The sequence below is a fragment of the Euprymna scolopes genome, chromosome 5, assembly GCF_053919585.1.
Source record: "Euprymna scolopes isolate OS-2025 chromosome 5, ASM5391958v1, whole genome shotgun sequence".
Classification (NCBI taxonomy): domain Eukaryota; kingdom Metazoa; phylum Mollusca; class Cephalopoda; order Sepiida; family Sepiolidae; genus Euprymna; species Euprymna scolopes.
This window is the reverse complement of record NC_136486.1, coordinates 83,338,091-83,352,105: the sequence shown is the minus strand read 5'-3', so window position 1 is coordinate 83,352,105 and position 14,015 is coordinate 83,338,091. Positions and strand designations below refer to the sequence as shown.

The following is a 14,015-nucleotide window of genomic DNA, read 5'->3' as shown; positions in this document are numbered from 1 at the left end:
AAAGGAAAAAAGGGTCCATGCTAATGCAGCAACGTACCTTTTCTACTATTAAAAAAAAAAAAAAATGAAAAGAGAGAAGTATCGAATCCTATTTCTCTCCATCCTAAACCTTATGAGGTTTGAATCATTACACCCTAAAAAGGGAAAATTTTTCATACCCAATTCGTCATCTTCTTGAGAATTTTAACCTCACAAGATCAACAAAATTAAATAAATAAAAAAAAACTTTTGTAATGTGACTAACTGGTCAATTAAATTCAAGTCAATTCCATCTAGAAGTGACAAACATTTATTTCTGTTGTTTGATTTTGGCCTTTACAAAGCTGTATCCCTTGTCCTTTTCTGCATAATTAAATGCATATTGCTATATCATTTTCTTTTTAAGTCTTCTTGTCTTAACGTTTTGATGTTGATTTATCATTTTTGTCGTGTAGTGGAGATTAATTATCTTCCCAAATTATATTTATGTGTCCCCCCCTACCCCTGAGGACAAAGTGATACGAGTATTCTCAACAATAACCGAGGATATAATACCCCATCTAAATTGCCTGCACAGAGAATATATAGTGAAGCAAGGATTTTGCAATCTCAAGCAGACATTTCTTGAACAAGTAATGTTTGAATGAAGTGGCAAGGAAAAGTCCAGAATGATTACAAATAATACCAGAATAAACAGAGAAAGACCGTTGCGCAACTAAAACTTTAATCTATTTAATCCATTGCTGATGAAAGGAATTCATGGATTCATACCTTTCCCAAAGATATTAGTGATATTAATGCAATAACCAGAACAGAACTCAAACCCAGCATGTTGATCCCACAACAATATATATATATATATATAATATTAAGATAATTTGCATAGGTAAAGGATCATTTTTACTAAATTTCATGTTCCTAGATCAAACAATTAGCAAAAACATTAACAGACATACATATTATAAATATACTAGCATGGATACCTAGCATTGCCAAGGTTGACATGATATTTGGTTTGTATGCACCTGCTATACTAACACAATAGAGCAGTTTTTCATTATTATATGTCAACTCTATTGTTACCCTAACAAAAATTTAAAAAATAAAAACAGATGAAAACACGAAAATGCACCCCCCCCCTCCGAAAAAAGAAGTATGTGACAAACTCTCCAGATATTTTGGCAGAAGGGATACGAACAGAAGCTATTCTCTGGATATTGAGCACCTTTTTATGACTATTATGCATATAATATATATATATATATATATATATATAAGCGAATTTCTTTAATGCTGCCTCAGTCTAGAAAGATTTGTTGGTCTATTACAATGAAAATAAACTGTAAATAATTCAGTTTCAAAAATACCAAACAATTTGTGTTAACCGAAATACACGTTTTTATCTTATAAAAATGGCGAGTTATGACTTATTGTGTTATTAAAAGAAAAAAAAATTAACAGTTACAATGTCTAAAAAAAATGTGAAAAAAAGAAGAGAAAAACCTGTTAAAAAAAATGTAAATGACAGTTTTTTTTGTTTTAAATAAAGAATCATAGTTGAATTGGATTGTTTATTTTAAAATAGAAATCCACTGGACCACAACGTTAATTGCGAAATCACGTTAGAAATTATTTTATTTAAACTAATTCCAAAAATAATGCTTGAAAGTTTGTGTGACTTATTTTTAGTTTGATTATCCGCCGAGAAAAAAAAAAAAAGAAAAAAGTTGGCACCCAGGGGAAATAACTCAAATCGGTTTATAAAAAAAATCAATATCGGTAAAAATTAATTAAATATGTTATCAATATAAATAAAATTTAAATAATAAACTTAAATAGAACACTTAAAACAATCCTCTTACTATAAACAATAACTAACACACCACTATTTAATAAAATCGATTTTCCTTAATGTGATATGCAAATGAGGTTACCTCTTAATCGTATATTTTGCAAGAATCATATCTATATATAGAAATGAATGAAATAGAGTAATAGACGTTTTGTATATATTAATCAAATTGTGAACAAACAAACAAACAGACAGACAGGAATACGAATTTATATATATATAGATACATACCCAATGCTACACATTTTGTGAATTGATCTAAAGCACTTTTTGACATATTATATGCAAGAACACCTGGAAACTAAACAAAAATAAAAAAACAAATACATAGATTAACAGTAAAAGTAAATTCTTTTTTTAATAATGTCATTTGCATATTAAAATAAAATACTAAATAGTGAATTAAATTTACAAGAAATGTTTGCTTATATTAATCTTTACAAAATCAATAAACTGAAAATTTATAATGAAAGTTGGCTATTATGATATCAATGGAAAAAATAAAATGAATTAAACTTTAATTTTAAAAATATGTGAACTTTATTTTGATGTTATGATTTAAATACATTAATTGAAAGAGAAAATTAAGTGACTTTTACCGATCTCATTCCATTGACACTTGACACGTTGACAATGCTTCCTTTTGATGATATAAGGTGAGGAACAGCCAACATGGTCAACTGATAAACTGAACTGGAAGAAAAAAACATTACATTTAAACATTACATTTAATACCTATGATATTTCTGTTTATAAACAATGATAATTCTGCATTAATTAACATATTTATGCATATTTTATGATGGACAAAGCTGGGCAGCCTGCTAGTATATCTATAAAAGTGAGAATGTGTGTGTGAGAACACTTCTCAACCTCTATACTCAATAAATTTTTAATATACAGGCGTGAAATTTCATATATAGATTAATCAGACATGTAGAAATCTTTTTAATAGGAAAAAAAGGGCTGGTTAGGGGTCAAAATTGAAAAATTGGTATGTGGGAATCGTCAGATTTTTCTATTTGCTGTTTCACGATTGCGCATGTGTGAATGGTTCACATTACATATTCCTTATGTTAAATATAAGTAAGTTTGAAAACATTTCTTAAAGATCGTATGAAGCCGGCCTATTGGTTATCATAATTGACTCACTGTCTTTAGGTTTTGATCTCAGCTAGAGTATTTTTTTTTTTTTTTTTTTTTTTACTTACGAGAAGTGAACGGTTAAAAACAAAACATAATACCTGCATGCACATGTTTCAGTTTCTGTATGAATTAAAAACATTTACGCATATTTTATGACCAGGCAATGCCGTGCAGTTTGCTAGTTATAAAGATAAAAAGAATGCCAAAGGAAACTGACAACTTTGTAGAAATGTACAGTGTAAAATATATATTTCAATTAAAGTTAAAACAAAAAATAAATACAAATTTACATGAGACTAATTCATATACAAATTGAGTTTACATTATTTATTCAGATTATGTTTTGTTTTTACCCATTTTCAAGAGAAAATAAATTGGTACGTGTACGCAAAGGTCAGCATTGTATATTTACAAAGTTGATCAATCTATCACATTAACAGCTAGATTAAAACACCAAATCCATATTCAGAATGAAAGAATTATTAACTTTCTAATATACTGATCATAGTGCATGTGATCAACATCATATCAATTTACATATTGATTTGCAAAAGGACATCTTATTAATCAACTAGTCATTTTTATTGTTTTCTAATTCCATAATTGTTTTCATTTTACTATAACAGTTCTATTTACAATTATTTTTTTCATTGTAAAAAAAAAAAAAAAAAAAAGACTTAGCATTTTGTGTAAAAGGATTCTTCCAATTCTATCTGGTCAATTTACTTCTATGGTTTGCAATTCATGTTATTTACAAAAAAAAAAAAAAAATTCCTGTTAATACTGGGACGCAAATCCTGCTCTTTTTTAAAATTTCTAATAAAACCATGAAAGCCATCTAACACTGACCTTCTACACTAGCTTCTCTACATTATTTTGTCAGGAATATTTTAAATTGTTTGAAGTTCTAATAATGTATAGAACTAATTCACTCTTATCACAGATATTTTTTCAGGAACGTTATCAATTTACATATTGCTTTACAATTTATTGCAAACAAACCTATATTAAACTGAGATTAATCAGTTAAATGTTAATTCAGGGAGTCACACGTGAATCCTAATATGAACGTTAATTCACATTCTCAAGATTGATCAAATACATTTTATGCCAATGAGAAGAAAAATCGGTCTCTTAGCTTTTTCATCATAGCTTGAAATTTTTTATAGACATTAGACATTGAACTCACCGTACATTGGTTCTGAACACCCTGTCATATTGTTCAAGAGATGTGTTTTCTATTGTCCCAAAGTCTATAATTCCAGCACAGTTCACCTGAAATATTCAAAGCGAAATTAGGCTTGATTATCAAATGCTGCGATCTTTGCTAAACATGTAAGCAGACCCAAGTAGATAAGAAAAACAAAACCAATTAAAAGTTTGTGTAATATCGGTTTGAAAACAATGACTAAACAATTTTTCATGGTCGTATTTTGTATTGGAATTTTTACAATATCACAAGATCGACATTTGTGCTGAACATCCATAGAGAAGAGAATATTTAATTTTATTTTGCAATTAGAAAAAAAATGATAAAAATGAAAATGGTAATATAGTGTTTATTGCTGGAAGTATGTGTACACAGAAGTCTCCATTCATTCTCGGACAATGCAAGGTATGTTTGCTAATAAATAAATAAAAATAATGAAGAATTATTTTTGTTTATTTATTAATTAGAATTAAAATTGAATCTATTGAAAGTTCTATTCATTTTTTCTTACAGTAAATCTCTAGTTAAATTTAAAGGAATCTCTATTAGAAATAGGCTGAAATAAATAACATTTCTTTTTCGTGTCAAAGTTGTCTTTCAATTTGTTTTTAATTATTTGTTCAAAATAAAGCAGTTTTATCATTTGCTTAACCTTTTATATTTGATTAAGTGAATCTGAAAATATATTTTTATAAAATTATCAATATTTTGGAAGTTATATGGATTTGAAATTTATCCTGTTATTATCTTGGGTTTCTCGGTATAGGCATTACACACACACTTTGAAGGAAAAAATAAAAGTTTATTATTTGGTTTATTTGTAATTATGCCAAAAACTGTTTCATCTATCACATGAAATCATTTACATTCTTTAGAAAAAAAAGTGATTTTTTCTCACTCGTCATTTCAATTTCAAAATTTGAACTTGATACAGAAATTAATTAGTAAAAAAGTATTATTTTATATTTTGAGTATTCAATGAAATGGGACATTACCAGCAGATGAACCGTTTGATCTAGTTTCAGTGATAATATACAAATGTATATAAAAATGTATATAAAAAAATGTTCATAGTATCTATTCTGTGACTACTCAGGGCAATCAGGGAAGAACTCCTATATTGGCCCCAGGTTCAGACTTGAATAAAGAATATATTCGTCATTTATTATTCTTTATAGATTTTTAAAACAAAACAGAGAAATGCAGTACGAATAATCAATCTCAAACACCCAATTATGATGACAGGACTTCAACATGAGTCATATCAATCACTGGGTCAAAAAAGTTAAATTGTAAAAAATGGATAATGGATCTCACAAAACATCAAAGATCTCTTGGAATAATATGCTTGGGGATTATATGTGATCTACTAGATTCTCCACACCTCACCCCAACAGTCCTTAGAAGTTTTAAAAATGACTTAAATAAAATTAAGACTTATTTGAAGAGAAGAGATAAAAAGAGTCAGATCTGAAACTGAGACCCTCCCCCCACCACTAAAAAAACAAAAAAAAAACAAACAAACTAGGTAATGAAAGATTAAATAATACATCCGATAATCTATTTTTCTATTTTTGTATTGTTATATTAAACATTAAGAAAACATGAACAGAACTTTTGTTCAAAGCAGATGTTTTGTTAAAAGTTAGTTTTAATAGAAATCATAGTTGCAAGTTGTGACATAAAATAAAGTAGATTCTTTTTATTAATTTAATCAAAAGAAAAAACATTTTGTCTGAAATTAAAAAGACAGGTGAAATAATTTTTATTAATTTAATCAAAAGAAAAAACATTTTGTCTGAAATTAAAAAGACAGGTGAAATAATTTTTATTAATTTAATCAAAAGAAAAAACATTTTGTCTGAAATTAAAAAGACAGGTGAAATAATTTTATTCCATTTACTTTTTATTACATATTTAGTTTAGAAATTATTCCTCAATGTTATTGAAAAAATAATTTTATAAGCAAAAATGTAATAATTGTTATTTTTTTTACATTTTGATAATTGTTTAACGTCTATAATAGTATAATTGCAATTTGTAGCATAAGCGCATAATAAAATACTATACAGTATGTTTCAGTGTTTGCATTTCAATCTTCTAAGGAAATGCTCTTTTATTTTAATTCTGAATTGTGAGAGGATCACTATACTAGATTATAGGTGTGGGTGGAGTATACAAATACTAAAAACCTTGTGAAAATGCTACTTTTAATATTATGTGTTGCTTTGCATTATATTTTGTTTTAGTTCAGTACCTATTTTGTTAAGCACATAGACTTGTTTGAATATATGCATTGCAGTTCACTAGAACTCCTTATATGTATTTATTTATAGTTGCTGAGATTCCAAAAGGAACTATTTCTCTGTCATAAAATACTCTTTATTATTTTCTGTACATTTTTTCTTTTAATTTGGGGTATAATTATAATTGAATTGTGTTATGTTTATTGTAACATTTTTTTCTTCATATAATTCAACTTTAATTCTTTGAACTTTTTCAATTACCCATTATTTTTTCAAATAAGTTTGAAGGAACACTGGGTAATTGGAGAAGCTAAATTAGAGATTAGATTAATCAATTTATTGATTTTTTTTTTGTTATTAAATTCTGTTTTCTGTTCAAAAATCTTTATTACAATCTAGATAAAGCAGAACCGAATTTCCCAATTACATCACTTTACAAAGGGGAGGGGGATAGCAAGAAAAAGGTAACAATTAGTTTGTCCAGAAACGGTACCTTTATTTGATTGTTGATATGCATCAACAAAAAGGCAATTTTCATGGTAAAAATAGAAAACAGCAGATGTTTATTTGAAAATTTTCAACATTTTATGATCTTTTTCTTTAGAGGCTAATCTGCCCTACAAAATTAGACATGCACAAAAGTCCCTTTTGTGCAATTTTTATTTACCAGTTCAAACTAGTAAAGTAAATTTTGAAACTGCATGAAGCACTAACCTTTAAAGGAGCCAACATTGCATCTTGTTTATTATACAAATCATATTTTTTGCAATAACTTCAAAACACTTGACCAATCAACATATTCGGTTTTACATGTTGGCACATATTGAATGGCTTTTAGAAATTGACTTCCAAGCTAATCTATCTACGGCTAAGTTTTTTTACCTTTTTCTCACAAGTCCATTTTTACCAGTTCCTCCCATATTTTTTGCCTTCCATTGTCGGCTGACTTTGCCATCTACTAACCCAGGAACTCTCATTCTTTCAATGTGGCCATACCATTGAAACATGCTGTTCTGTACAATCTCTCTATATTTTCCAGATTTAATCCTTTATTCCTTTGAGATGATCAGAACTTTAAGACATAATTGTATCATTTCTCTCCATGCAACACATGTCCTCAACCATCACTAGCAAAGTTTCACTTTCATAGATCATGATAAATTTTCCCCTGGGTTAACTGTGTTAATGCTCTGCAAATGACAAAAGTTCCCTGCATTTACTCCAGTTCTTGTTCTTGCTAGAACACTAGTACCTGCTCCACCCTGTGCCCCAATGGTATCACTAATGTAAAAAATTTATGAACAACCTCAATAACTTCGCCATCCACACATATTTTCTAAATAACAGGAACAAATGTGAACTCAGCTATTTCACACTTCTTACCACAAATTAATCATGAGTATTTTCCTCTTTCTGGGAGATTTCCAACACTATAACCATCGATTAACACCAATATTTTCTTTTGAACTAATCAGAACTGAGTCTGTCTTTAAGAATTGCATTACATATCCATTGTACCATTTCCCTCCATGCAACGCATGTCCTCAACAAATTTATATTACAAAATATCTGCATAAAATTTTTTTAAAAATTACTTAAAATTTTTAAATATAATTAATGATTTGTCTGTGGTTTTAAAATGCTGTTTATTGTGGTGTTATCATAATTCAAATCCAAACAAACATAAATATCAAATTAATAATTTCATAGTTAGTGTAGTAATAATTAATGTATTCAAATATTTCTTACAAAAGAAATCAGAAAATGTATGCTTGTTTTTTGATGATTTAATAGTCAGTTTTAGTGGACACATTCACAAGAAAGGTACAACACATTATGAAATCTGAACAAATTGCAATTATCTCCCTTTTTTCATGTTTCTATTTCAGACTGTAACAAAATCTGACATTTTTATTGGAATTGGCATAAATAAAAATAAGTGAACAGCCTGTTTATCCACAATTTTTATCAATTTCAAATATAGCCTTATTTTTTTTGCTCTATCAATGTTTACATATGCAAACATTTGATACTATTATTGACTATATATATATAAATATATATTAGGTTTTTGGCTTAGATCGTGTGCGAGATCAGCGGGATAATTTTATTGTACTGTCTATTGAAACAACTTGTAATTATTAAAGTAAAAATTCCCGAGGTTGAAATAATAATAATATATATATCTATATATGTATAGTAGATAACACAATTCACTTACTAGGATATTCAATTTTCCAAAATGAGAAATCGTCTTATCCATTATTTTATTGATATCCTCTTCTTTTGAAAGGTCAGCAGTTATCAAAAGGGGCTGAAAAATAGAAATAAGGAGATTGCATCAATATTTTGTGTGTAAGAAAATTATAAATATTTAAAACTAGCAGCATCTGTGTCCCGGCATTATCCAGGGAAAATATAAGTTTTGATTTAATTTAAAAATAAATAAATTATAGAGTATCAATATAAAGTAAATGATAAAGAAAAAAACTTAGAAAAGCATCCATTTTACTGTAGGTAATTTAGGCAAGTATTTTAGAATTTAACCATGTTTTTATATGAATATAAAAAAATGTGTTTTTAAAAAATACTTTTGCAAATAAAAGAAATTTATCTAAATTTGAAGTAGAGGGGTAAGAGTTTTAAATAGTACTTACATTTCATCATTTTAAAATAAATATTTTAAACTAAGTATTGTTTTAAATTAAATAAAATAGATATGTGTAAGTTTTGAGGGATTGGGCTCTGTAGTTTAAAACAGAGGCTACCCGCCCAAAAAAAACATCATTAATTCTTATTTCAATCACATGAATTAATTACAATGAAATAGGTTCAGCTTTCAAACAGCACTAAACAGTAGAAAAAAAGTAATCATAAACAAAAATTAATCAAAAAGCTTACCTTAACAGAAACAGACATCTTATTAGAAAAATAAATAAATGTAGGAAAGTCAGAAATTAATTTAAAAAAGGTTGGTTTGTTGTGTTTAATAAATAGTCTATCAATCTCTAAAGAGTCATTTAAGATCAAAAACTTTTTTAAAACTATTTGATTTAAAAAAAAAAAAAAAAAAAAAAAAAAAATTATATATATATATATATATATATATATAGTTTATAGGGAGTATCAGAATTCTCTGCCTTCATATTTTTAGTTGTTTACGAAGTACTATACTTTCAAATTTCCAATAGCATTATTGTTAAGTTTTGAGACATTTTGTTGAACAAAGATGGCGGCGTAGTTCAGATCAGTAACCAAGATGGCGGCGTAGTTCAGATCAGTAACCAAGATGGCGGCGAAGAATTAAATGCAGTCTGTGACATAGCAAATGGCGAACTGATAGAATCCAAAATTCGACAATTTTTATAATAATTTTGCGACGTTTTCATTAGCACAGTCGTTGGTTATAAAAATGATTGGCAAATCCATTCGTCTCATACCCCCATCACAAGTCAAAAACATTTTACAATTATGAAGTGTGGAAAGGCTTTATCATCATTGTCAGAGTTGATATCAGGTCATATATGAGGTCTCTTGGTGTTTTTACTTTTTACTCGTAATAGGTTTCAATGATTCATCAGCTCTGCTTCCACCTGCTTTAGAGCCCCTTGTGGGGAAAGTACTGAGGAGAAAAATTCCATTCATCTCGATTTTCAAGGGATACATGACTGGTATACTCAAACATGGAGGAGATTCTGAGCATTCATAATATATGGTTTTACCTACCCAAGTATGGGTATTACTTTTTGTTTTTTTCCTACAGTTTTAATTAGTCCTGTCTGTTTCCTTTGTCCCAGCTTGATTGATCCTTCAGCCACTACTTATTAAATCAGTTTATTGTTTGATTATGGAGAGCATGTTTGGTTTATCTGATTTAGTGCTTGACATGATTGATATTCATGGAATTATCATGTCATGAACAATTAAGTGCCAGTGTTCCTGTGATGGTATGAATAGATATTAAGATGCAAGTAAAAATGGCTGCAACATTCTTTGTTAAAGGCTTATTTGTAAAAAACAGTTACAAAATGTAAGAAATTTTGAAAAACAAAATGAATGCATATTTTCTAGAAACATGTATGAGGCCTAATTGGTTAATAGAACACATTTAGGTTTTGGTTCTAAACTATGTCAGAAGATACAGAAAAAAATAAAAAAATCGACTTTATTATATTAATTGTTAGAAACATTATTATTGTGGCTTGGCAGGACAAACCCCCAAGCTGGCATAGTACAAAAGTATACACAGACCATGCTGAGAGTCAGTACTTCTCGGTCTATTTATACAGTTTGGAAGAGTTCATACCTTTTGCAACACCCTCTTCTCCCAAGCCTTTTTGCATTGCAAAAAGTTTATTAATATCTTTTTCATTTTCAGTCAAAAGTCAGTGAATTTTCTTTTCTCTTGACTATTGGAGTAGGTAGAGATTGAACATCTTGAAAATGGCATTGATCAGCTCTTCTACTACATGTAATATGTATCTAATGTCATCTGAGTGACTTTTGTTAATTGATTTTGGTAGCATTCATGTTTTGTACCTTGTATGATATACTCGATTTCACCAATCCTTTACAATTTGATTCAAGCTCTGCGTTTCTTTAGTAATATCATTCATTAGTTTCTGAATGAGGTCCAATTCCACAAGTTCAATTACTTAGGTATTTCTATAGATATCCAAAGAAACTGAAATGTTAGAAGCTGGTATAGTCGAACTATCTTCATATTTGTCAATCCTTCTAAAACTTCTTTTTTATGCAACTGTTTGTGATGCTTTTATTTTCTACTCATTTTTTAATTGTTCCTTCATTATTTCTTGAATTATTTTTGAATTTTTTGAGTTATTTTTTTTTTTTTTTTACAGTCATTCTTAATTTGTTGTATACAATTCATGTGAAAAGTCTTTCATACTTTTTCATAAACAGCTTGATTTTGAAGGGATTTCATGCGACACATTTTCATTTCTTTGACTTTCTTCAGCTTACATATTTTCTGGTTTGAATAAGAATATTGGCTGAATAAATAAATACCGTTCAAATTTACTGCTATAATTCTCCAATAAAGTTAATCTTCTTGCCAGTCACTGTGCAAGCTGACTTTAGTGTTTTCTGCAAAGTTGGTTTATTAAGTTCTTTCATGTATGTAAATTTATAACTGAGAGATTAGACCCAGTGTACAATTGTCATTGACTATTATGTATTTGCATAGTCTCACTTTTCATTGGATTTGTCTGTCTGGTTCTAATTTTTGATTCGTGTCTGATTCTATAATGTGACGTTTTGTGACCAAGTTTGCCACAATTTCGACAAGTTTTATTCTGAAATGAGCAGAATTTTTCCCAGTGTAATTCTCTACATTAGTAAGATGTTTCTGAATAGTTCGTTTGTTTTAAAACGCAGATAGCCATTTTCTTTTTAAGGAAGTAATTCTTTGCTTTAAACTGAGACTGTGGCTGAACATATTCATACTTCTTTTGTTTTTAGTAGGTATCCCAAACCCAAGTTTTATTTTCATTATATCTAAAAAAATTAATGTGGTCATATTGATTTTGTAAACCATGAACAAAAGTACCAAATTTATTTTGGTAGCTCAATTAGCCATCAAGTTATGATCGTTCAAAGTTTGTTGGAAAGTCGAAAATTTGCTATCATGGTCCAGAATCCAAATTTCATAGTATACAACTAACAATGTAAGCTACTAACAAGTGAAAAATCTTTATAAATCTTATCATCTTATGGTAAATGAAAATTAATACTAATGAAAGCAATAATTATTAGATGAAACCAACCTAAACACTAGGCAAATCCCACTACTAACAGGGGGAAAATGCAAATATGACACAGAAATGCAATTTTGACTATTCATATCAATTTCATTTCAATAGCTAATGTATTTAATCTTCTTAGTATGATTTATAACACATTAGAGATCAAGATAATTTTTTCTTTTAATTATAAATTGATAAAACCACTCAATTGTGAGCCATATAAAAGCAGTTGAACAGACAATTTGGTAAAAAGGGCAAAAAAGGATTAAAAAAAATAAAAAAAAATGAGTCAAAATATACGTTACTGAAATTGCTGTAAAAATGTAACCATTGGAGGTAGAAGCTTAAAACTTTGCAACTTTACTAATTTTTGGGTGACGAATTCTAAAAAATGTTTGCCTTGTTTCTAATAACAAAACTTTTTGCCACAGAAATATTTTTACTTTAGGGAATTTAAACTCACCAAAGGACTGACAACAATAAGATTTAAAAAGTCACAAATCATTTTTTTCAAGCATTGAAAAACTTTCAACTGAAAAGACAAGTAAACAAGTAAGATATTTTATAGGCAGAGGTCTTACTACAATTCTTTTCCTTATTGATTTTCTCTCAGAATTCTTTCATAATCTTCTGCTATGATAGATATATCAAGAACACTCCAAATCCTACCATTACTTGAAACTATCACTCAAAACCCCATCTCTAAACAAATGCTGACTACCTGTGCAATATCATCTGACAAAGGCCATCGAAAAAATATTTTTTCTACCTTTGGTTTGCGATAAAAATTTTATTACAGTGCTGGATGCAGATATAACCTAAATGACTTGGCCGATGTAAAAGTTGGTGTCATAGTAGACAGCAACCCATTGTCCTTGATGCTCATAACCGAAGATATCCTGAGATGGTTCTTCATCACAACTGCAGGAGTTATCTGAATGTTCAGCAGATTCACTAAGGGACTTTTTTTGTTGCTTTGGAGGTGAAAATGAATCAACTGGATTTCTTCTGAAGTAGTCAGAGAAAGCAGTTTCCAGTTGAACTTTATTTCCACTGGTGTTGATTTTGACATCTAACACAACCTTGAGATATCTCAGTTCAAGTTTATCAAAAACACCTGATAGAACATATAGGTCTCGGGGGGGGGGGGGTACTTCTACAGTTTATCACCGAAAATGGAGACTCCATTTTTTTGCGCTGTCATTAAAATCCGAGGGAGAAATCAGTATTTTAAACTATGACCGAAGCATGAAATAAATAACAAAAAAAATTAAACTAGATATGATTTTTCGGTTTCATTTAAATTAATTTGTTGTTGACCCTTTAAAGTTGCTTTAATTAAAAAAAATATTTCATTAAAATTATTTATTTGTTTGAAAAAAAAAAAAAACCAAAAAAAAAACCCAACTATTTTATACAAATCCAATGTTGCTTTCATTACAAAATTGTTTTGTTAAAATTATATCTTCTTACACAAACTTTTCAATAAAGGTTTTTACAATTATATTTTGATAAATTTTTATACATTAAATGTTTTGGTTTTCAAATGGCGCTCGCCCAGTTTAGACAATTATGTCATTTTCATTTTCTGTTTTTAATAATAAAAATATATATGCGTTTCCTGAAAAACATTCCCATTTTCATTAATTAAATCAAAACATTTTCAATTAAATAATTATGGATATATGTTCTTTCATTTTCTTTTATTTACTTTTTTTTCAGAGTTCTTTCCGGAAGTAATTAATATCTAGTTTAATATTTTTGTTATTTATTTCTAACTTCAGTCATAGTTTAAAATACCGATTTCTCCCTCGGAT

At 28.4% G+C, this 14,015-nt stretch overlaps 1 protein-coding gene across 1 annotated transcript in view; it reads right to left on the bottom strand.

The window, feature by feature from the left end:
* LOC145276897 (3-oxoacyl-[acyl-carrier-protein] reductase FabG-like) overlaps window positions 1-14,015 on the bottom strand; it is a 64,710-nt gene that overhangs the window by 11,992 nt on the left and 38,703 nt on the right. The window contains exons 3-6 of the mRNA XM_080128339.1: window positions 8,655-8,747; window positions 4,167-4,252; window positions 2,431-2,524; window positions 2,063-2,132 (exon numbers count right to left, since the gene is read on the bottom strand). Of these exons, the coding sequence (XP_079984465.1) occupies window positions 2,063-2,132; window positions 2,431-2,524; window positions 4,167-4,252; window positions 8,655-8,747 (343 nt within the window). The remainder of the gene's footprint in view (window positions 1-2,062; window positions 2,133-2,430; window positions 2,525-4,166; window positions 4,253-8,654; window positions 8,748-14,015) is intronic.